General features: G+C 39.6%; 1 protein-coding gene across 3 annotated transcripts in view; it reads right to left on the reverse strand.

The window, feature by feature from the left end:
- Positions 1 to 516: 516 nt before the first annotated feature.
- LRRC28 (leucine rich repeat containing 28) overlaps positions 517 to 26,285 on the reverse strand; it is a 152,215-nt gene continuing 126,446 nt past the window's right edge. For all 3 annotated transcript variants that reach the window (XM_047086715.1, XM_047086716.1, XM_047086714.1), the window contains 3 exons: positions 23,708 to 23,883; positions 21,695 to 21,854; positions 517 to 829 (listed from right to left, as the gene is read on the reverse strand). In XM_047086715.1, coding sequence (XP_046942671.1) covers positions 757 to 829; positions 21,695 to 21,854; positions 23,708 to 23,883 — 409 coding nt within the window. In that variant the 3' untranslated portion in view covers positions 517 to 756. The remainder of the gene's footprint in view (positions 830 to 21,694; positions 21,855 to 23,707; positions 23,884 to 26,285) is intronic.

Below are 26,285 nucleotides of genomic sequence, written 5' to 3' on the forward strand. Positions count from 1 at the left end.
TTTCAAAATATGAGGGTATTTCATTTATGATGTACATTTTTAGGTTTAAAAACCCTCACAAAAGTCTCTTAATGTGTTGCAAGACTTATAAACAGGGTTGTAACTTTCCAGAGGGTGTATGCTGGGACCCTGGCAGGGCCTTCACTGGAGTCTAAACTTCGCTGCCAACTCAGGCACTTCCCCCTCCACCCCCAGCCCCCCCAGGCCCCCCCGCCCCCCACCCCCTCCGCCACCCGATATTCAATATTCTGGAGGCCATTGGAGTTTGCTGGACTCCGGTAAAGACCTGGGAGAATAACCTGTGGGGAAATAATTCTCTGGGTAAAGAAAGAGAGGAGATTAAAAGTATCCTTGAAGGTATATGTGTTCAAAAGTTAATTTGGCTGTCTTATCAAATCAGAGAGTTCTTCAGGGAACTGAAACTTGCTTTGAGGATTTGGGGAGGCACATCACACTACATAGTTTGCTTATGAGACATACTCACATAAAAAGAAAAACACAGAAGACAAGGGGTCCTTAATTTGGGGGAGGATCTATTCCAACTTGGGGTGGGGGAAGGGTGAAGGCATTTCAGCTCTGAGCTCAATCGGGACATTTCCAGAGAGTTCTTGCAGTCCCCCGCATTTGACAGGACAGGATGTAAGGGCCTGTTCCGCCAGGCTGGACCGTCCCGTCCCTCTGCCATACAAACAGTGTGCGATACACAGGCAACTGCAGTGTCAAGCTGGCAAAACTCCTGAGGCTCTCGAGTGTTTATCAACTCAGTAGGTCAAATGTCTGCAGACACTGGGCGGAGCAGCAGTAAGCCACAAAACTAACTGTTGTCCTCCTGGAAGGGGAAAAAAGGGAGAGAACACTGTGAGTTCCAGATGAAAGTCTCAGGATTCTTTCCATGAGAGGCAGTCATGGAAAGTAAAGGATTAAGGCACGGCCCCCCCAAAAGCACACAACAGAAATGTAAATTTCCTTTTAAAACTGAGCACTGGAATCAGGTGAGGTATGCGCGTGCTCATTCTTTTACCAGTTTTCAAATGATATAATATCCCCCAACTTAGCAGCTGAAGGAAAAGAAGCTTTTTCCATGTTACGGTCTGAATTCCGCTTCTGAGGGCCAACAAAACAGTAACAGAATTTGAAATGCGTTATTAAAAATCACGTAACAGAAAACATCACCAAATTTAGCTAGAACGCTTAATATTGAAGAACTTGTAAGAATGTGGTTTTAAGGACTTTATCCCACAAATGTATTCACACAGATTGTTTGTAGAGGTAATTTCAGAATCTGAGTAAGAGAGTTTGGGGGTCTTCTTCCCACAAAGCAGAGGAATCCCATCTCAAACTCCCATCGGCACCTTTCCACACGGAGTCACGAGCCCTCTGACCCACTCTGGACCTCTCCAGCTATGAGAGGCCTGCTTTTCCCACCAGAAGTGCTATCCTCCTGTGAGGAGAGAATAATTTACTGTTGTTTCCACAGGATCCCCTGTGTTGACTGTCTTCTGGGTCTCTACCCTTTAATCCAGGCTTTGCCTTTCTCTGTAGCCCACAAGGTTATATCTCCAGACCTTGTCACCAAAGCTGCCTGATGGCTGGTTTTTTACTAGATTAGGCCAGTGGAGGCATAGCAGGAGGATTTAGGGCAGTTGAATATTTCTTTCTTTACTTCTTTTTAAAAGCCTAGTTAATTGAGGTATATTAACAAACATATAATAAAATTTACCTGTTTTAAGTATACAGTTGAATGAGATTTGAAAACTAAACAATTAGTTAACTAACACCAAAATCAAGATATATTTATCTCCGGAAATTCCTTGTCTTCATTTGCAGCTGAGAGCCACCCCCCTCCTCAACCTGCTCCCCACCAAGTCTCTGGCAACCACCGGTCATTTTGTTTCTCTGTGGGTTTTTGATTCATTTTCCCCTGGGCTCTGACAGTCTTCCAAAAGAAGCTTTGCTACCATTTCATCTTCACTGATTAATGCCTCCAAGGCAAAGCTAGACCCACCTCTGTAGATTCTTTTGTCTTATATTTCTGGATCAATCCTGGATTCCCTTACCAACTGGCTGCCAGCTAGGTTTGGCTGATGGGAGGATAGAGCTCCCCTTCTTGTATGGCTCCGGTAACACTTCAACACTTTGCCGGGTAGCACCAACTCCGCCTCAGCTTTCACTTCCTGCTTGCAAGGAGCCTCAAAATCAGCCAGAGGGGAGAGCTCAGGGCCTTCCCGGGTCTTTCCTGAGCATGTTCACATCCCTATGCATGCATGTGGCCATACAGACTTCCAGGAATTTGTTAGTGCTTTTTAAATAAAGCCCCCACAGAAACCTTATTCCCTCGACTTCCCTTTTTCACTTTGTGGTTAGTCTATCATTGGCCCCATACTGCCTCAGGCAGCTGTGACGGTTAAGCAGTTGCCTGTAATTGGTTTGACAGCTTTTGATAAACACTCTCAGAGAAGAGGCTTTTTGCACTGGTGGGCTCTGAGATCAAATAAAGATAGCCTGGCAAGTGGGGTCTATCAGTGAACCACCAAGTAGGACAGTGACAATGCTCTGGCATTGGACCTTTGAAGAAGCTCCTTGTACCCCTTTCCAGTTGCTGCTAGAATGCTGGTTTTACCTATGATTGCAGATTCTTGATTTTCAAGGTTATAAATTACAAGATAGGGTTATGATGGGTTATTATATTGCAAAGGTCTATGTTCTTACTGAGCATCAGTTGCTTTTCTTAAGTAAATAATCATCAGGTGTAAGCCTTTTGTTAATTTCCAGAGTTCTGAAAATTTTGATTGTGACCATTTTTGCCAGTCACCTTTTTGCTTTTGTGGAAAGGTTGGGTATTTATACCCCACTCCATCTACTTGTCTGACTAGAGCTTCTATTGGGCAGCCCCTCTGTTGGCTTCGGTTCTCAGCAGCCTCTAGATCCCCTAGTCCTTCAGGCCGAAGGATAAGATGGCAAAGCTTCCTACTGTTCTAAGTTTCCAGGTGCTTTATCATCCTTCTGGGTGCTCTGAACCCTGCTTCAGCTCCTGCAAATAGGCCTTCTCCATTCACTTCTCTCCAAAATCCCAGCTAATGTGTGTTCTAGCCAGTTCCCCAACCGATTTAGTAAGTGTTACAAGGAGGGATGTAAGGAAATAGTCCATCCAGGTGGAATTCTGGAATTGAGTTGGTAAGTGCATGTAGGGCGTTCTTGCTAGGGAAAAATGGGGTACTGCTAAAGTGCAGTATGGTTTGACATCATGAGTACTCAAAGTATCACTTAAACAGACTGCCAAGGGAGGGTAAGGCACTGGGAAGTCAATGGCTGAGGCCCTTGATTGCTACGGCATCACAGTGAATTCAGAGATTGTGGAGCAAGATGGCTTCTTCCGACTGCTAAAGAGATTATCACTCACAGGCCCTCATCTCCATTCCTACCCCCAATTAAGCTTCATGCCTTGAAGTCTCCACTCACGGCATAGGGGGAGAATCTACATTTCTGCAGTGGTCCTAAAGGAGTTCTTATTCCATGAAACTATAGGAGGGGCACGTCTGAAGCATGAATGTACAGGTTGCAAAGTCACATGCCAGGTACAAGTACATTTATGTGGAGTCTCTTAAGGTAAAGGTACTGGCTGGGAAGGGGTAGGACCCTGACACTTGAAATGGAAACCTCTGTAGAGACACAAAGCTAAGAACCTTGAACCTCTGATATCCCTAAACATTTCTTCACATCAGAAACAGCCTTTTTTACCTTCTAAGACAATGAGCATTTCCTTCCATAAAAAATATGGCACTGACTTCATCTGGGGTAGTTACCTAAAAAGGAAGTCCCTATTCTCTTCAGGACCCACTACCATCAATGGCCACTGTCTTTAGGGCCATAAGGGGTGTCAAATCCCAGCACGATCCGGAAAATTAATTGCAAGGCCTGCTACTGGGAAAGAGAACGTACATGAAGAAGTTGCAGGATCTTGCCAAAGTTTATGAGCAGGAACCTGGACAGCAAGCATGTAAATGGATTCTAAGTAAATCAGCCAGCAGGACTAAATCTAAGGTTGGATCAGGCCAATGAGGGTGTTCACATATGCCTCAGGATTTAACGTGTTAGCCTGAGCCCCTGTCATGGGTGACAAAAGTTCTGAGTCACTACTTGATTTCAGCTCAGGTCATGGTGTCGCGGTTCATGGGTTCCAGCCCTGCATTGGCTCCACACTGATAGGGTGGAGCCTGCTTCTGATTCTCTCTCTCCATCTCTCTCTGCCCCGCCCCAACTCATGCTCACACTCTCTCTCAAAAATAAATAAACCTTAAAAAAAAAAAAAAAAGAAGTTCTGAGTAATGCCTATAGTCAAGGAGACAGGGTGGAAACCCACTGCACAGTCTGGAGGGAAGAGATCGTAGGTTTAGAGAAACTGGAACTCTAAAGTGGATCCCATGTGGTGCCCCTTGCTCAGCCACCTCCTGAAAACCTGTGGGAGCGCCAGAAGGCATTCCTTTCACCAAGACATTACAGTTTGTATTGATGAGGGGAATACAAACTGGAAGTAGCAAGCACACGTGATACTTAATATGACACATGTACTAGAGGTGAGACAGAAATCCTCCAGGAGGTCAGGTGTCTACTGCATTGGTAAAGTTTCAGAAGACTTACATCTGGAACTACACTATGAAGTAATAGATACTCCCTGTGGGTCCCTTTGGATTTTAGTGACAAAATATATTTGGTTGGGGACTTTTGGTTCTGCCAAGATAGAACAGTCCAGTCCTTCTGGATCCATCCTCTTACAATTAAAGCACAACAAACTGTCCATAACACAACAAACAAGCATAGGAAGACTCTAAAAGATAGACTGAAGGTAGACAGTCTATGGACCTTGGGACTTGAGGGGCAACATGGCAGCAGTGGGTTTCCTAGGTTTTCTTACTGCTTCCCATATAGCTAGATAGGATGCTCGTAGAAACCCAGAACCACCAACAGGCATAGGTTTAAAAAAAAAAAATGCCAAGAAAAGCTTGTTCCCCCTAGCCAAAGGACTGGGGCAGAGAAATCTACAGAGGAAGAAAGTAAGTGGTTGCTTCACGCTGGGTATGGGGGAGTACAGAGGTGACAGCCGAAAGGTACAAGGTTTCTTGTAGGATAAGAAAAATGTTCTAAAACTGACTGTGGTGCTAGCTGCACATATCCATGAATATAGTAAAATCCACACTGAACTGTACACTTTAAACAGGCGAATTGTATGATATGTGAATCATCTCATTAGTCTTAAAAATAACAGCACTGAAAGGAGAAATAGACAAATCCACAATTAGAGGGGATACTTCACCATCTTGCTTTCAGCAAATGACAGAGCTACTAGGCAATCAGCAAAAGTACAGAAAAACCAAACAACTCAACTGACCAAAGAATCTAATTGAGGTATATAGAACATTCCACCCAAAAACAGAATACTCTCCCCTTCCACCACCAAATGTCCATGGATAGACAGTATCCTTAACTATAAAACACACCTCAACAAATTTGAAAATAACTGTAATGTACAGAGGACACATGTAGTTTCATCTCTGGTAAGTAGCCTAGAAGTCGTCACTCCTAGGCATATAAGAACAAGCTGAATAAACTGAAAACCAACAACTTTTCTTCTGGCCACCAGGGGACTGAGGGTGTAGGGTAAAGAGCAACCTCAGAGTCTGGAGAGATGGATGAATCTGGAGAGTCACACCTGGATTTGCTCGCCTGGACAGAAGACATTAGAACTTCTGGAGGCTGAGCGCAGGCTAGCCTGAGAATCATATAATGCTGGGGCTGCAATCTTAGGATTGTCACACATATTCTTGGGTTTTACCTACAGAAATTCTATAGGCTGTCATAGTAAAAATTAAAAAAAAAAATCCCCTTGTAACTCAGTCAAGAGCAGGAAAGAAGTAGTTTTCATGTGTCACACCCAGAACATCGTCGAGAACAAAGGACTGCTTTCCAGAGGAAAAGAGTTTACCAGAACCTTATCCTAGCTTGGGAAGGGCACTGTTGCCATTCCAGCCCCCTCTAGCCTGCCCATACCACCTCAGTGGAAAAAACAAGCTATGAGACATAAGAAAAACTTGTTAAAGTCATAGCCTAGAAATACAGGCCCACTTTAATACTTAGATATAATCATAAAACTTCAGAACACTTTCCTTTCTCACACCATACCACCAGAGTAACTGGTTTCCAGCATAAGAATAGGGGCCCTGGGTGGCTTAGTTGGTTGAGCATCTGACTCTTGACTTCAGCTCAGGTCATGATCCCAGGGTCGTGGGATTGAGCCCTGTGTCAGAGCTGAGCTCCACACTCAGTGTGGAGCCTGCTTGAGATTCTTGCTCTCTCCCTCTGCCCCTCTCCCTGAATCGTACTCGCTCTCTCAAATAAATTTAAAAAAAAATTAAAAAGAACAGTGGATTACAGATAAAACAGCTGCAAGATGCTGACTCTCTTAAGAGTACACAGGGAAGTCCAATGTCAAGTTAGGAGACTAAAACAAGCAAACTAGGAATTTGAATTTGAAGCCTCTGATGCCTACAACCATAGCAAATATTAGACACAGCCCAACTCCCAGCCAGATTAACATAAAATCTCACGCTAAATGCCTACTTACCTCAGTTCTTTTTTACCTAATACAATATGTCTGACAAAAAATTAGAAGACATAAGGCAAGAAAAAGCACATGTTGAAGAGACAAACAGAACATCAGAACCAGAGCCAGATATGACAAAGATGTTGGAATTTTCAGAGAATTTTAAAAAATAGAAAAGAAAATCTAAAATCTGTGGGACAATTTCTAAAGGTGCAACATATGCATAATTAGAATACCACAAGGAGAAGGAGAGAAAGGTAAAGAAATATTTGAAGTGATAATGGTTAAGAAGTTTACAAAATTAGTAACAGATCCAGTAGTGTAAGAGCACCAAGCAGGATAAATATCAAAAACAGAACAAAACAACCCCCAAAAGACACACAGGCATATCATACTCAAACTAGAAAAAAAGAAAAAGAAAATTTTCAAAAGAGCCACAGTGGGAAAAAACTCTTACCTATAGAAGAACAAGCATATGAACTACAGTGGACATATTAGAAAGCATGCAAGCAAGAAAAGAGCGGAGGAAAATATTTAGTGTGCTCAAAGAAAAAAAAAATCACTGACTTAGAATTCTATACCCAGTAAAATTATCCTTCAAAAGTAAAGGAGAATAAAGATTTTTTCAGACAAACTGATAACTGAGGAAAATTCATTGCCAGGAGGAAAACAACAGAACTCAGATCTAAATAAAAACAGGAAGGCTGCTGGAGAAGGCATGAATAAAGGTAAAGTAAAATAGTTTTCTAATTTTCAATTGAACTAAAGTATAACTTGCTTAAAGTAATGAGGGTAGCAATGTAGTGTGTGACTACAACAGATGGATGTTGACCCGAAGGGCAGCAATTCTGTAAGGGATGACAGGGAGGAATGTGGGATATTCTGTCACAAGACACCTTTATTACACATTGAGTAATATAGAGTCATTTGAAGATGGACTTAAATTAGTGAAAAAAATACATATTGTAAACTCTAAGGAAACCATTACACATTTTGAAAAAGGACTATAATGGGTATGCTAATAGAGGAGATAAAATAGAATCATGTAAAATGCTCAATTAAAACCAGAGCAGGCAGAAAAAGAGGGAGGAAAAGAAATAAGAATGTAAAAAATAGAAAATAATTATAAACACAATAGATATTAATCTAACTAAATCAATAATCACTTTAAATTTAAATCACCTAAATATACCAATTAAAAGAGACTCTATAAGCAGATGAAAAAACTAGGCCCAAATATATAATGTGTACAAAAAACCGACTTTAAAGATACAGAGGCAGACAGGTTAAGGGTAAAGAGATGGGAAAAGATAAAGCATGTTAATACCTATATCAATTTCAGATGACGTGGACTTCAATTCAGGACAAAGAAAAGTGTCAGACATAAGGAGGGGCATGACATCATGATACAGGTGTTAATTCTCCAAAAAGACATAACAATGTAAAATGTGTATGAACCTAATAACAGAGCATCAAAACATGTAAGGCACAAAATGATAGAAGTGTAAGAAACAGACAAATCCACTATTAGAGCTCTTTAAGTAGTTGATAGATCCAGAAAACAGAACATCAGAGAGAATACAGTTGTTAGTTATCATTAATCAACTGGACCTAATTGACACTTACAGATACTCCATCCAACAACAGAAAAATACACATTCATACACACTCATCTCAAGCTCATGTGTAATATTATTCAAGACAAACCACATTCTAGGACATAAAACTGCACCATAAAAAAATTTAAAGGAAGAGAAATCAAACAAACTTTGGTCTCAGACCACAACTGGAAATTAAACTAGAAATCAGTAACAGAAAGACATATGGAAAATCCCCAAATATTTGAAATTTTAAAAATTAAATTCTAAATAATACATGGGTGGAAGAACAGGTCTCTAAAGAAATTAAAATATTTTGTAGTGGGGGAGCATGGGTGGCTCAGTAGGTTAAACGTGTGACTCTTGATTTTGGCTCAGGTTATGCCTTGTGGGTTTCAGACCCATGTCAGAATTCTCTCTCCCTCTCTCTGCCCCTCCTCTGCTTGCTCACGTGTGCTCTCCCTCAAAATAAATAAACCTAAAAAAATATTTTGAGCTGAGTGAAAATGAAATACAACTAATCAAAAAGTTGTGGGAAGCAGCAGAAGCAGTATTAAAGGGAAGCTCACAGCACACTAAACACATGTATTAGAAAAGAAGAAGGCTCTAAAATCAATAACCTGAGCTTCCATCATGAAGTCATAGAATGAAGAACAATTTATTGAGGAAGATATAAAGAAATGGAAAAACATTCTGTGCTCATGGATTGGAAGAATAAATATTGTTAAAACGTCAATACTACCCAAAGCGATCTACGCATTCAATGCAATCCCAATCAAAATTGCACCAGCATTCTTCTTGAAGCTAGAACAAGCAATCCTAAAATTTGTATGGAACCACAAAAGACCCTGAATAGCCAAAGTAATATTGAAGAAGAAGAAGACCAAGCGGGAGGCATCACAATCCCAGACTTTAGCCTCTACTACAAAGCTGCAGTCATCAAGACAGCATGGTATTGGCACAAAAACAGACACATAGACCAATGGAATAGAATAGAGGCTCCAGAATTGGACCCACAAAAGTATGGCCAACTAATCTTTGACAAAGCAGGAAAGAGTATCCAATGCTAAAAAGTCTTTTTAACAAATGGTTCAGGGAGAACTGGACAGCAACATGCAGAAGAATGAAACTAGACCTCTTTCTTACACCATTCACAAAAATAAACTCAAAATGGAAAAAGGACCTGAATGTGAGACAGGAAACCATCAAAACCCTAGAGGAGAAAGCAGGAAAAAACCTCTCTGACCTCAGCCGCAGCAATTTCTTACTTGACACATCTCCAAAGGCAAGGGAATTAAAAGCAAAAATGAACTATTGGGACCTCATGAAGATAAAAAGCTTCTGCACTGCAAAGGAAACAATCAACAAAACTAAAAGGCAACCGACGGAATGGGAAAAGATATTTGCAAATGATATATCGGACAAAGGGCTAGTATCCAAATTCTATAAAGAAGAACTCACCAAACTCCACACCCGAAAAACAAATAATCCAGTGAAGAAATGGGCAGAAAACATGAATAGACACTTGTCTAAAGAAGACATCCAGAGGGCCAACAGGCACATGAAAAGATGCTCAACATCACTCCTCATCAGGGAAATACAAATCAAAACCACATTGAGATATCACCTCACGCCAGTCAGAGTGGCTAAAATGAACAAATCAGGAGACTATAGATGCTGGTGAGGATGTGGAGAAACGGGAACCCTCTTGCACTGTTGGTGGGAATGCAAACTGGTGCAGCCGCTCTGGAAAACAGTGTAGAGGTTCCTCAAAAAATTAAAAATAGATCTACCCTATGACCCAGCAATAGCACTGCTAGGAATTTACCCAAGGGATACAGGAGTGCTGATGCGTAGGGGCACTTGTACCCCAATGTTTACAGCAGCACTTTCAACAATAGCCAAATTATGGAAAGAGCCTAAATGTCCATCAACTGATGAATGAAGAAATTGTGGTTTATGTACACAATCGAGTATTACATGGCAATGAGAAACAATGAAATGTGGCCTTTTGTAGCAACGTGGATGGAACTGGAGAGTGTTATGCTAAGTGAAATAAGTCATACAGAGAAAGACAGATACCATATGTTTTCACTCATATGTGGATCCTGAGAAACTTAACAGAAAACCATGGGGAGGGGAAGGGAAAAAAAAAAAAAAGGTTAGAGAGGGAAGGAGCCAAACCATAAGAGACTCTTAAAAACTGAGAATAAACTGAGGGTTGATGGGGGGTGGGAGGGAGGGGAGGGTGGGTGATGGGCATTGAGGAGGGCACCTGTTGGGATGAGCACTGGGTTGTATAGAAACCAATTTGACAATAAGTTTAATATTAAAAAAATAAAATAAAAATCCTAAAAAAAAGAACAATTTATGAAGAACAATCTAAAGTAAGTAAAAATCACAGAGCATGTTCTCTATCCAAATGGAATCAAATTAGAAATCCATAACGGAAAGACAACAGGAAGATTTCCAAATGTGGATATAAAAGAACACAGTTCTTTGACCTTCCTTGACCTATGGGTCAAATGACTACTTTCCCATGGATTAAAGAGGCAATCTCAAATAGAAACTTACATGAACTGAATGAAAATGAAAAGACAACATATCAAAAATTTTGAGGCATGGGAAAGCAGTGCTGAGAGAGAAATGTATGGTACATAATGCTTATGTTAAAAAGGAAAGTTCTCAAATCAATGATCTGAGCTTCTACTCCAATCCCATCCCCCAAAGGCAAAGTAAACCCAAAGCAAGCAGAATGAAGCAATAATAAATCAGTGAAATCAACAATTTCACTAGGATTAAGAAGATCAATAAAATGGATACATCTTTAGCAAGACTAACAAAGATAGACAGAAGGCTCTCTTAATATAAGAAATGAAACAGGTGTTATCAGTACAAATCCTGAAGCCATTAAAAAGATGAGAATAAGCTGAGAGTAGATGGATTCCTTGAAAACTACAAACTACCAACACTCAACCAAGATGAAATAGCCAACCTGAAAAGGACTGTAACTATTAAAAATTGACTTCGTAATTAAAAAAAGAAAATAAATCTCCAGGTCCAGACAATTTCACTGGAGAATTCTATCAAACATTTAAAGAAGAGCTAAGAGGAATTTTTACAGTCTCTTGCAGAAAAACAGAAAAGGAAGAACACTTCCCAACTCATTTTATAAGGCCAGTAATTACTCTGACTCTAAAGCCAGAGAGTTTAAAACCAGAAAACTATAGACCATCTCTCTCATGAATACAGATAGAAAAATCTTCAACAAAGTATTGAACTAATACAGAAAAGTATAAAAAGAGCTATACACCATTGTCAGGTGGGGGTTATTCTGGGTATGTAAGGTTGGTTTAATATTTGAAAATCAATTTCATCAATCATGTCAGCAGGTGAATGAAAAAAAAATTGTATGATATCAATGGACTCAGAAAAAAGCATTTGAAAAATCTCCACTAATGATAAAAAGCCTCAGCAAACAGGAATAGAGGGGATCTTTCTCAATCTGGTAATTAGAATCTACAAAAAACCTACTGCTAACTTCATACTCTATAAGGGATGTGTACTTTCAACACCTTAATCAACACAGTACTTGAAGTTTTAACCACTGCAGTAAGGCAAGAAAAAGAAATAAAAGGCACAGAGAATGGAACGTGGAGATATAAAACTATTTCTACTTTCAGATGACACGATTGTCTACATAGAAAACACCAAAGCATCTACAAAATGTACTCCTAGACCTTTAAGCAAGTTCAGCAATGCTGCAGGCACATAAGACTGAAATACAAAAATGAATCACATTTCCACATACTAACAATGAACACATGGAAAGTGGAATTTAAAAGTATAATATCATTTATAGTCACATAAAGAAAGTGGGACACTTGCGTATAAATTTAACAAAACATTTAAGGACTTCTATGCTGCAAGTTATTAAATATTGATGAAAGAAATAAAAGACTACTTAAAAAAATGGAAAGACACAGGATTCACACACCGGAAGACTCAACGTCGCAAAGATGTTAATTCTCTCCAAGTTGATCTATAGATTGAATGCAATTCTTTTCAAAATCCAGCACAAGGGTTTTTTTTTTTTTTGAGACAAAGATAAGCTTTTTCTAAAATTTATATGGAAATGCAGAGGCCCTAGAAGAATTAACAGAATTTTGAAAAAGAATAACAAAGTAGAAGTATCACTTTATCTGATATTAAGTGCTAATATATAACTACAGAATCAACACAGTTTGGCATTGACTGAGAGACAGACACAGATCAATGGAAAAGAGAACATCGTTATGACCCTGGGGTAGGTAAAGACTTCTTAGGACATAAAAAGCACTAACTATAAAATTAAAATGGATAAATTTGACTCCATCAAAATCAAAACCTTCTGCTTTGCAAATTACACTCATATGAAAATGAATGGCAAGCATCACTTTCGAGATTTTCTTAATTCAGGAAACTATATAAATTTTAAGTCATTGGATACTCTGTATTACCTTAACTAAAAAAAAATTAAAGTTGGTTAGAACCCTACTTCAGATAATTTGCTTCACACACACCAGCATGTATACATGTATATAAATCACAATTGAAATGAAACTCAGACACAAAATGATCTTAAGTATGATAAGTGGATTTGTGAGGATCAGCTAACTAAACTTAACTCTCCTGACTTTAAAAAAAAAAAATTATGCTACATGAAAATCATTCATAGAAACAATACATTTCATGCCGCTGGATTTTTAAAAATAAAGGCTGTAAGCAAAAAAATCCAACTCCATAAAAATGTGTTTTGTTGTTGTTTTGTTGTTTTTTACTTACTGAAGCATAATGCCCACTGATCATTATTAACTCCTTATGATGCTCAAGGGTGGGGTGGGTAACCTGGAGGTGCCATAGTTGTGCTACAAAAAATCCAACTGTGTGGACTTATGACTTGTGGGAGATTCTAACAACATATTGTATCTGCTTGTTGCATTAATGATCTAAGTTGTTACAAGTACACCAAATCTACTGCCTTAAGAATGGATTTGTGCTGGTTTGATCCTTTAAAATTCCTAAGCTGTGGCACCAGGGATGTGACAGTTTTAAGGGAGAAATTCTGAGCTAAGCAATAAACTCTATAGTTAGGAAAAGGAGGTTAGTACATTCTACAAAGAACATCAGACATGACATTTGTTGCTTTAGAATCTCTTATTTATAGGCAAGACAGGAGAAAGAGCATTTCAGCTTAGTTTTAAAATACAGAAATACACTATTCTTAAAAAAAAAAAATCACAATGTGGTTGGCACATTCTGGAGCCCCCAAAAAAACATAAGAAATATGGTATCTTCTTTGCAAACGTGTCTCCTGATTAGAAACAAAAAGCAAAAAGCATATCCTTGACTCATACAGAAATTCAAGCCAGAAGAAAAACAATATTTATTAGACAGAGTTGATCAGATGACATCCCAAACTCATACACAAATTAAGGGAGAATTATCTCATAACATATTGTATCTGCTTGTTCACTTATGTTAACGGTGACGGTTTCTCATGGGAAGATCCTACGTGCAGACCTAGAGGCTTAAATATGACATACTGGTTTCTCTATTTGATCAGTCCATGCCCTAGGACGTCAGGGGTGAAATATATGTATGTGAAAAGAAGTTATCAGGTGGTGTGGTCAGGGCTGAATCCCCGGTACCTAATACAGAGTTTGGCACATTGCAGAGGTCAGCGCACAATAACTGAGTGATACGAGTAGGAAAAAACAGTGAAGAACAATTTACTTAATTTGTTGAAGAGTATTTGACCTGCGCAAAGTTTCCTAAGTCACCTTAAGAGGGTGCCGGTCAATGAATAGGCTTTGGCTAAAAGAAAAAAAAAATCCTAAATACAAGTAAGCAAATAATGTCAGTATTACTGATGTTAACTGGTTTCACAGAAGAAAGTAATAGCCATAAAAAGCAAGGATAAGGTAATGAGAAACATTTCGTAAGTGAGTTAACCATATAAGAATTAGGAGAGATCATTTAGAGATAAACTACAGTGAGTGAAATTACAGTGAGTGGAGAAGAGAGTATTAAGTTGTCCTGAAAGATGAGGGAAGCCATAAGACAATGAGTTCTGCACGCCTCTCACAGGCCTCTATCCCAAGGCACATCCGTCACCAGGACATCTGGCCCTCTCACGTAATCGCTCTGGCCTAAAAGACCAAGGAGAATTCCTGAAGAAAACCAAACTCTACATCAGAGCTTGAAAGCAGCTGACTGAAGCCAGGGTGTCATTACCTCCCACAGTGCTCTGCTTGCGGGGAATGCTCGCTGCATATCTGCTAACTGGACACATTAATAAATGAGTGGATGAGTTACTCTGAGCTATTTGGAACTAACTCCAATAGCATTTTTAACAAGAAGAGAAAAAAAAATTCCTAAGACTCACCTGGAGCCAACAGAAGATCCCACAGAGCCAAGCAAATCTTGAGAAAGAACAAAGCTAGAGGCATCCCATTTCCTGACTGCAAAATATTTTACAAAGCTACAGTAATCAGAACAGTATGGTATTGGCATAAAGACAGATACACAAATGGAACAGAACACAGAGCCTAGAAACAGACCCACACAAAACTGTTAACTGATCTTCCACAAGGAAGCCAAGAATATACAATGGGAAAAAGAGTCTCTTCAAAAAATGGTGCTGGGAAATTGGATATCCACATGCAAAAGGAATGAAACTGAGAGTAGAAACCTTATCTTACACCATACATAAAAAGATCTACTCAAAATAGATTAAAGACTTATATGTAAGACCTGAGACTATAAAACTAGAAGAAAACATTGGGAGAAAGCTTCTTAATTAACACTGGTCTTGACAATGAATTCTTTTTTTTTTTTTTTTAAAGTTCATTCATTTATTTTTGAGAGACACAGAGACAGCATGAATGGGGAAGGGGCAGAGTGGGAGGGAGAGAGAAAATCCCAAGCAGGCTCTGTGCTGTCGGCACAGAGCCCAACGTGAGGCTCAAACTCACAAAATCACGAGATCATGACCTGAGCTGAAACCAAGAGTTGGCTAAACTGACTGAGCCACCCAGGCACTCCTACAATGAATTCTTGAACATGACACGAGTAGCACAGCAACAAAAGCAAAAACAGGTGAGCAGGACTACTTCAAACTAAAAAGCTTCCCCAAAGCAGAAGGAAACAAAAGGAAAAAGCAACTTATAAAATGGGAAAAAAATATTTGAGAATCCCACTACTTGATGATGGGTTAATATCCAAAATATATAAGGAATTCCTATAACTCAATAGCAATAAACAAATAATCTGATTTAGAAATGGGCAAAGGACTTACATAGACATCTCTCCAAAGACATACAAGTGGCCAACAGGCCCATGAAAAGGTTCTCAACATCATTCATCATCAAGGAAATACACATCAAACCACAGTGAGGCATCACCTCATACCTATTAGGATCGCTATTGTAAAAACAACAAATGAAACAACCAAACAAAAAATAATGTATTGGCAAAGATACAGAGAAATGGGAATCCTTTTTTTTTTTTTTTTAATTTTTTTTTTCAACGTTTATTTATTTTTGGGACAGAGAGAGACAGAGCATGAACGGGGGAGGGGCAGAGAGAGAGGGAGACACAGAATCGGAAACAGGCTCCAGGCTCTGAGCCATCAGCCCAGAGCCCGACGCGGGGCTCGAACTCACGGACCGCGAGATCGTGACCTGGCTGAAGTCGGACGCTTAGCCGACTGCGCCACCCAGGCGCCCCAGAAATGGGAATCCTTGTATACTTTTGGTGGGAATGTAAAATGCTGCAGCTGTTATGGAAAATAGTACAGCAGCTCCTCAAAAAAATTAAAATATAACTGTCATATGATCCAGAAATCCCACTCTGAGTATGTAACCAAAAGAAATCAGAGTCTCAAGGAAATACCTGCACTCCATGTTCATGACGGCATTATTCACAATATCCTAGATATGAAAACAACCTTAATGTCCGCTGATGGGTGAACAGATAAAGACAATCTGGTAGAAATATGGGATGAATATTTTTTTAAATAATTTATTTTTAATATTTTATTTACTTATTTTGAGAGAGAGCATTCACAAGCGGGGAAGGGCAGAGAGAGAGAGAGGGAGAGAGAGAATCACAAGCAGGTTCTGCGCAGAGCCCGACGTGGGGCTCGATCCCATGAACCACGAGATCAAGAGTCGGATGCTCAACTGACTGTGCCACCCAGGCATCCCATAAGGATGGAATATCACTTAGACTAAAAAAAAGAAGGATGTCCTGGCATATGCAATGACACAAACAAACCTGGAAGACATTATGCGAAGTGAAATAAGCCAGCCCCAGGAGGACAGGATTTCACTTACACGAGGTATCTAAAAAAGTAAACTCATAGAAGCAGAGAGTAGAATGGTGGTTGCCAGAAGCTGGAGAAGGGGAGGAAGAAATGGGAGTTGTTGTCAGCTTCAGTTATGCAAACTGAACAAGTTCTAGAGAGCTGCTGCTGAATGTGGTGCCTGTGGTTAATACTATTGTACTATGCACTTGAAAATTTGTTAAGAAGGTAGATCTCATGTTTAAATGTTCTTAATACAATTTTTAAAAAAAGGATATAAAGAGCACCAATAATCTGATTCAATGGATCCTTGGTTGAGAAGTCAATTTAGAGACGGGTGCCCAGGTGACTCAGTCAGTTAAGCATCTGACTCTTGATTTTGGCTCAGGTCATGATGTCACAGTTTGTGGGATCGAACCCTGCCTTGGGCTCTGTGCTGACAACGCAGAACCTTCTTGGGATTCTCTCTTTCTTCCTTTCTCTCTGTCTCTCCCCTGCTTGTGTGAACATGTTCTCTCTGTCCCTCTCTCACAAAAATAAATAAATAAACTTAAAAAAAAAGTCAATTTAGAGAGATTCTACTTTAACCTATTACCAATGGTCATTTCTGGTTGAAGTTCTTCAGTTTCCTTTTGCAGAATTGTATTTTCTTTAAAAAAATTTTTTTTAACGTTTATTTATTTTTGAAACAGAGAGAGACAGAGCATGAACGGGGGAGGGTCAGAGAGAGAGGGAGACACAGAATTCGAAACAGGCTCCAGGCTCGAGCTGTCAGCACAGAGCCCGACGCAGGGCTTAAACTCACGGACCGCGAGATCATGACCTGAGCCGAAGTCGGACACTTAACCCACTGAGCCACCCAAGTGCCCCCAGAATTGTGTTTTCTAATTTTGCTTCTATGATCATGTATGAATTGAATAGACATACTTTGTCCCCCACCAAAATAAAAATAAATAACTGGTCTAACAATTTTTTTTTAATTTCTTTTATGTTTTTATTTTTGAGAGAGGACACACACACAGTGAAAGCGGGGAGGGGCAGTGAAAGAGGGAGACACAGAATTCAGAGAAGGCTCCAGGCTCCAGGCTCCAAGCTGTCAGCACAGAGCCTGATGCAGGGCTCAAACTCACAGACTGTAAGATCATGACCTGAGTTGAAGTCGTATGCCCAACCAACTGAGCCACCCAGGCGCCCCTGGTCTACTAATGTTTTAATAATTAAACATATTTTTATATGGTTTTTATATGGTTTATAACTGGAGAGGAGTCCTGCCCCAGGAAGAATTATACCCAAGTTTTACCCTTACCTGATTTAGATATTTAAAAGGAGATTTTGAACTCGGGCGTCTGAACAATCAAGTAAGTGTCCAACTTCGGCTCAGGTCATGATCTCACGGTTTGTGGAATCGAGCCACTGACAGCTTGGAGCCTGCTTGGAATTCTCTATCTCACTCTCTCTGCCCTTCCCCCACTTCTCTCTCTCTCTCTCTCTCTCTCTCAAAAATAAATAAAACATTTAAAAAAAAAAGATGAGATTTTTTTAACTTACAAGTTGATGTTGGAATGGGTTAGGATTTGGGGGGTGTTGGGATAGGGTGAATTTATTTTGCATGTGAGAAGAACATGAATTTTTGGAACGGATTGTTATGGGTTGAAGTATGTCCTCCCAAATTCATGTGATGAAGCCCTGACCTCTAATGTGATGGGTATTTGCACTTAGGTCCTTCTGGAGATAGTAGGTTTAGATGAGGTCATGAGGATGGGGCACTCATAACGGGATTAGCACCCTTATAAAAAGAAGAGACACCAGAGAGCCTGTGTGCATGTGCTCACAAGCTCTCTGCCATGTGAGGCAGCAAAAAAGTGGCCATCTGCAAACCAAGAAAAAAACTCTCCCCTACAACCTGACCATGTGCACCCTGATTTCAGACTTCCAGCCTAAGAACTGTGAGGAAATAAATTTCTGTTGTTCAAGTCAGTGAGTTATGGTATTTTGTTATGGCGGCCTGAGCAGAGTAATGCAGTGACATTATTTGGAAACAGGATCACTTCAGGTATAATTAGTTAAGGGAGGATTAAAGCCCACCAGAGTGGGCCCTAATGCAATATCACTGGGGTCCTTACAAAAAGGGGAAGTTTGTTTAGACACAGAGCAAGACAGACATAGAGAGAAGATGATGTAAAAACACAGGGAGAAGACAGGCTTCTATCTCCAAGCCAAGGAGAGATGCCTGGAACAGACCCTTCCCTCACAACCGTCACAAGGAACTACCCCGCCAACATGCCGATTTCAGACTTCCAGCCTTCAGAGCTGTGAGACAATGGATATCCTATTATTTAAGTCACCCAGTTTTGTGGCATTTTAAATGTTGTGGCATTCCTAGCAAATTAATATATAGCCCTGAAAAACCTTGGGTGACCTGATTTCCTATTGGAAAATACAGAACTTGTATAAATCACGCATGCATGGGGAAAAGCCAGACACGTTGTTATAATAATAAATAACCCTCTATGCTGATGTTCTCCATTTTAATAAGTGAACAGTAAGTTTTAGGAAAGAAAATGTGCTATAAGGATTCAAAAATCATGAATATGCTAGCCATTCTTCTGTTTTATTGATATTTGAAGGTTTGGGAATCTATTGTTTATTAAAAATACTATAATTTCTTTTTGTTTCACTCGGTATTAAATTTAGGTTGAAACTAACACTTGTATGGGACTTGGTATTTTAGAAGAATATCCAATATGTTCTTTTAAAATGATGCCAGATGTCCACAATGATTTAGGTATTGGCTGATACAATGTATTATTTACAACAAGCAAAGCCAACTGAACTGAATATATTATAAAACTTAAAAATAATATTATCAAGACCTTGTAGAGTTAGTTTATGATATTAAAAATATTGATTTTATTTTCAGCAGTAAGCTACTGAGATTCAAGTAGTTGGTTTTCAGTTACAAAAGAAAGTACTTTAAAGACTATGATAGAAACTGAAGTCAATGCTTTTAATACAATCTCCATAGCAACATGGGAAGGAGCAAAGTCTGGTGGACCGAATGAAAGCCACAAACTCTCAATTTCAACCCTAGCATTAACTTACCACAGAAAGCCATGTTTATGTCTTGGCATTTCATCTTTGCTATAAACACAGGCACTTCTGGCTTTGCTCAACAAACGGGCACTGCTTAAGTCCTATGTACTGGATATATTCATTTTGTGAAACTAATACTATTATATTTTATGTCCCGAAACAATATAAGATTATTCACACTGACATTCTAGGTTGTAGAAGAGAAATAAGTAACAGTCAATAAAACATTCAAATGCTGAATAAATTCCCCAAATCTCATATAAAGATAACACACACAAAAAATGTCTCCTTTTGAAGGATCTAATTTACTTTCACAAGTTAATTGCCATGGTAAAAAGAAAGTTTATCTTTTTGAAAAAGGTATTCAGAATTTTATCAGCTACTGACAGGGTATCCTGACCATACAGAATTGTTTTCATTTTCATATTTTCAATAAGAAAATGTCTTCTATAAAAAAAAAAAACAACACAACACTGTACTATGCATAAGGATTTTACGATAGTTTAATGAATTCGTTAAGATTATCCTATGATGATATCTTACTAACATGAAAAGCATTTGCTAGAAACACACACATACGAGAAATTTTTAAAAGTCTCTGCGCTAAAAAAAATAGATTAAAATAGTTACCATTTACTTAGTATTTATTACATGCCTGGGCTCTTTCCATGAATGATCTCATTTATCCTCACAATGACCTTATTAAATAGATATTAATATTATGCTCATCTTATTAATGAAAAGTTGAAGCTTAGAGATTTTACGTCCTCTGCTCAAGGTCTCCGGGCGGAGGAGCTGGAGTCAGGGCCCGGGCACCTGCCCCTATGCAACTATGGCTCTCCTCCACTGTGGCTACTTCATTTGTTAATTTTATTCGTGTAGGAAGTAATACACGCAGACTCTGACTCAGTCCTTTTAACTCCAATCTAAACGGAATCCCACTAAATTTGGTGATGTGATCACTTCGGATTGGAAGTAGCAAATTTAGAAAGGTTTGGAGGAAGGCTTCTTGTGGGCAGGCACAACGAAGCAAAAAACGTTAAAAATACAGAAAGTGGAAACAGGAACCGGAAGTATAACAAAACAGGATTATTCGGGGTAAAAGTGCAGTTGTGCGAGGGAGTGGGTACACCGCTGGTAAAGGTAACTACCACTTGTTGAAGAGCCTTTACCTTCATCATCTGCTCATCCTCATGACAGCCCCACCCAGCACGATGTTCTCTCCCCAGTCTGAGGCTCAGAGAGTTTCAGCACCCCGCCCAGGCTCGCTCTCTTTCTACAGAAATGCTTACAAAGTAAATGCTTCTTGGCACTCAATAGGGGGTAACAAGTTCTCTGAAAAACTTACTAACCCAAAATACCACTGGATGGATAAATGAGGCGTTCTAGTACTTTCTCTTTTTTTTTTAACTTTGAAAAACGTGAATTTAGAAAATCCTAAATTTAGAATATCTATATGCTAAGGTTGTGTTAATGGGGGATTTTTCATTTGATGTCCTAATTTTAATTGTCTGGTTTTCTTTTTTTAAACCACCAGTTTAGGGGTTTTTGCTTGGTGAACATTCTTAGCATATTCAAGGCACTGCGCCAATAAATAGAGAGTGGCAAGAGAATGGCATTTGGAAGTGTTAGAAATTCAAAACAGAAACACATACACACACACACGCACACACACAATGTTCAGCCATGTACTTTCAGTTAGCAACGCCAATTAAATAGAAAGGCTGGGCTGGTCCCATTATATAACAAATATTTTGTTCTGACATTCCTTATTGCCTAAAGACTATTGTGAATAGCGGAATAGCAGGAAAAGGCTCCTGGCAAAGAATGAGCTACTCTAAAGAACATATGCAATAAAACTCTTCTGTACACGGCCAAAAAAGTAATAGAGGGAAGTCCAGTTTTCTTGTGATGCTGAGAATGTGCTTTTGTTTCCTTCAGCTGTATCTCAGGAAGCACTCTGGGCACCTTGAGAGCTGCTGACTTAACAATACTTCCCTGCATGGCCTCCACCCCTCTCCCAGGTGTAAGCCCTGGTGCCCACTTAGGCATGATTACCCCTGGTGCAGGCCTGCCATCGGCGTCTCTCTCAAGGGGAAGAGCTTGGGGTAGACAATTGTAAACATGGGCTCACTACACCGGTGACAGTGTCCCAGGGGGCAGTGCAGCAGCTCCAGGAGACTTCTGGGTAACGAGATCGGAGACAGAAAGTTCAAATCTGGAACACAAGAGAAAATCAGGCATGAATACAAAAAAAAAAATCAGATTTCCTTACACGGGGCTTGAAATACGTTTCTTTGTTACTCAGTCCACTCGGTTAGTTAAAAAGTATTGCGTGTTGAAAATAACTGTTATCTGATAGGCACTGCATTATTTGGAAATGAAAGATTTTAACTTTTTTTGATACTAAGAGGAAGCCTAAATTTGCTCTTTTAAGAGCAAACAAAAGCTGGCCTGAGGCAGAGGCAAGGAAAGAATAACACCAAATATTCTTTAAGAACAAAGATTAAAAAAAAAGGCATTAATTTACCCAGAGAGGGTTTACAAAACGTTCTGTGAGAGACCAAGAAGAAAAAAGGGCTGGCACCAAAGACTAACACTGACTTCCATTAAGTTCTTCCCAAAATCGACTGGGCATTTAGCATTACTCAAGCTAAATTGTATTTACTGAAAGGAATGAAAGCGGGAAGCAAATCAAAGAAAAAAATAATGAAACCAAGCTTTTCCCTGTTTCATTAATAAAGCTGTCATTAATAAAGAGGGGGCCTCCTTCTCGGCTGAGCCTGAGCGATACAAAAGCAACGTTGAAAGCAAAACATCCCAGTGGCCCAGACAATCGTGAGCACAAGTGCACACTGATTCCCACCGATGGCAAACATCCAGAAGAAAGAGAAGTGGTCACAATGAGGCAAAACCTAAAAATTACAGACTCGTCTTTGGGAAGGAAATACAAATGATCTTATCATCCTTTAGATCTATCTGGACTTACCAATAACCATTTATAAAAATGGAACTTACCCATAGGTGAATAATTATCAGTTTTCTGTCTAGTATTAAAAACCAACTCAACTTTGTATTAGACATTTCTAGAAGGCTGACTGATGTTAGATGCTTTTGTATGGATTTTTTTTTTGAAGCAAAGACAAAACATTTAGCAGTTTAAAAAACTTGAAATGTAGCTTATTTAACATGGCCTACAGCTTTTTCAAAGCGTCTCCGAGACCCACATCACAACACCTCTGAAATCTATGTACCGCCAAATCCTTTCCAAACCAAGAGTTAACATGCTGTGGTGGTAGTGCCGAAGGTTCCTGATATTTCCTCCCCTTCAGGTGTATAATTTCTCAGATGTAAGCAGACTGCATGGCAAAAACCCACTCTGCTGGAAGGTACCCAACTTTGCGTTGAGGAGAAGACCTTTCATTTTTTTTTTCCCCCACAAAAGAAAAGTGTCTCTGCCAGGCTTTTCACTTCCACCAGATACATGTTCCCAAATACCAATTTCCTTCATTTAAACCACATGGTTTCCATTAAATTTTCTTTAATCTTTATTTATTTTTGAGAGAGAGAGAGAGACAGAGTGTGAGCTGGGGAAGGGGCAGAGAGAAAGGGAGACACAGAATCTGAAGCAGGCCCCAGGCTCCGAGCTGTTAGCACAGAGCCCGACACAGGGCTCGAACTCACAAACCGTGAGATCATGACCTGAGCCGAAGTCGGCCGCTTAACCAACTGAGCCACCCAGGTGCCCCTAAACCTCATAGTTTAACTTTTAACCTCTGTCCTTTATGACTGAAGACCATATTTTAGCAAATGCTCCTGTGTCAGCAGGGGGTACTGAAGGGATCACCATTGATAAAATTACAACTTTTTTTTAATTAAAAAAAAGTCCCATTGCACAACAATGTGAATGTTATTTCATGTCACTGTACTGGGCATTTAAAACTGGTTAAAACAGTAAATTTGGATCCACCCATAAAAAAAAAAAATGGACACCAAAGTACTTTGGCAGCATAAAACATAATTTCCAAGTTCACTGAGTAAGAGGCAGAAAAAGAGAAAAGCCCCGTGTACCTTTAAGGAAAGTATGGTATGTGTGATGTAGACTCCTCATGGCCAGCTCTTGCAGAGGCAGGACGCGATCATTCTCTGTCCCTATGGCCTTCACCTCAGCAGGGAGGAAGACGGTTAGTTGCCCCGATGAAAAGGAAAGCAGCTTCACCTCAGAAACTTGAATGGGAGCACCACAGCTGCAGAAAGACACATTCACAGTAGTATTAGCAAAAAAGGAAAAGAATATATATGCCAATAAAAATGTGTTAATCAAAATATACATTTAAAATCTTAAGACGCTGCTGAATTGCCAGAATTCTTTTCAAAGTGAACAGATGCTATCCTGGGTTCCTTAATAAAGCCTGGCACAGAAATGTAAACTCATCAGTTGGAACTCAGCTATAGCACTGCTGAGGGCCAGTTACTTCCAGCAAGGACAAACTTTGAAGGAACTTCCCTTCCCAAGACCGCCACAATTTTCTCTGGAAGCTCCATTTATCCTCATTTGATTACCCTTTCCAAGTGCATGTTCATTGAAATTTTCAAAATTAAAAGGAAAAAAGAGTACTCTGTTGAGTTATCGTATTTTGGTTTCACAGCATTTTTGTGTGGGAGAAGAAACCCTACAAAGCAAATTGATTTCTGATGGATCCTTCCATAAACTTGTGGGGAAAATATTCACAGCGAAGCCTTGTGAATACACGAAGTTATGCCTTATCCCCTGTAGCCACCAGAAGGCAGAGGTGGCTTTGTTCCTGTGGTTGCCAGGTTGCCAAATCTAAGGAGCCTGACCTTATCTGACCTCCAGGTTACCTAAGTCTCAAGACTTTTCATTGCCAAGACTAATGACAAACAGGTACCAACAAATCTTGGCTCTCCAGATACAACAGGAGATAGTATCTCTGTCCTCAACTAGAAACAGGCAATGGGAAGGCACAGGCATGGGCTGCAGTAGCCCGTGGCTCATATGTTTGAAGTTCCAGCACTTGTTCATTCCTCCCACCAGAAAACGTCTCCAGAGCATCGGTTCTACACCAAAGATACTCAAAACAACAAAAACCAAACCAACCAAACCAAACCAAGATGACTCCTTCCCTTGGAAAATGTAAAAAATACAGTATAATTGTTCTAATGTTTGTTCAGAGAAGACAGAATGACCACCTGTTCAGGGAATTAGGGAAGATTTTACAGAGGAGACAATATGGAACTCAACTGATTTCACTCAACCAATTTCTCCACCCGGCTCAAGGAAAGAACCTCAGAAGGCCACTCTGGGAACCCCTGACTGGGAAAAACCCATATCCTAAATGGAACCGGTATTTCAAATTCGAACATTATTGTTTGGTTTTGCCTATTTGAACAGACACCTTCTGTGTCTGGCTCCATTTGTCAACATTCTATTTCTGGGATTCATCCGTGTTGTCGCATGAACTATAGCTTATTCATTTTCACTGCTGTGTAGTAATGATAAACATTTGGACTGTTTCCAATGATGGGCTATTATGAACATTTTTGTGGATATTTGATACATATGAGTATGAAATCCAGTTAGGTACACATGTAAGATCAGAAGTGGGCCTTACTACCGTGAGCAGAGACAGACAGTGAAAAGGTAAATCTATAATAAAACAGAGCGAGAGGGGAGTGAGAGCTGTATTAATCAAAATAAGTCTTTCTGAGGAGGTGACACTTGAGCACAGACCTGACTGAAGAGAACAGTTTAATCAGGGAAGAGGAAATCAGTCACAGGATGGCAGGCACCTTAAATTGAGGACAAGGAACGAAGAGTTCAGGGAGTCCAAAGCAGCTAGAGTTTGCAGGACAGAGAACCTCAGAGGAGAGAGATGCACAAAGAGGGAGTTCTGGAGATCTGCAGAAGGCCCCCATAAGTATTCAGATGAGTACTGATCAGCCCAGGCATGTGAGGAAACTATCCGAGGCTGGAGAAAGAACCAGCTGAAGATATTAAAGGTAACAGTGCCCACCGCTCATACAGGGATGAAAACAGTGTTTGTTCTTATCAGACTTGAACCTCATAATTCATGATGCATTAGGTAGAGTGCATGTAAGGGTCTTATCTCAGTAGTGCAGAATAACTAACACTAGACGGAACATTATTCCATTCCCATCTAACAAATCCTAAAAGCCATATCTGAAAAGATAAAACTGTTTCCAATTAACTTAGTTGTGTCATATACCAAGAATAGTTGTATGAATACAAAAATACCCAGCACTCAATGTGGTAAAATTCACACTGTCCGGCATCCAGTAAAATATTACCAGGCTTTCCAGTAAGTGAGAAAACATGACCTATAATGAGAAAAATCATGTAAGTGAAATCAACCAAGAACTGACAGATGTTAGAACTGGCAGCAAAGGTTATTATAATAACAATTATAATTACTGCCTGGAATAACATGTTACACACAGAGCTCTCACCCAAGAAACTGGAAATAAAAGAGCAAATTAAACCTTAACAGAAAAAAGAAATAATAAAGAACATCAAGAAAATCAATGACATAGAGAATGGGATGATAATAAAGAAAAATCAATTAAAGGCTAGAACTTTGAAAAGATTAATAAAATTGAAAAATTTCTA

Source organism: Lynx rufus, unplaced genomic scaffold (genome assembly GCF_022079265.1).
Source record: "Lynx rufus isolate CCGP_SWC_20201006 ecotype Redwood Valley unplaced genomic scaffold, mLynRuf1.p SCAF_21, whole genome shotgun sequence".
Lineage (NCBI taxonomy): Eukaryota > Metazoa > Chordata > Mammalia > Carnivora > Felidae > Lynx > Lynx rufus.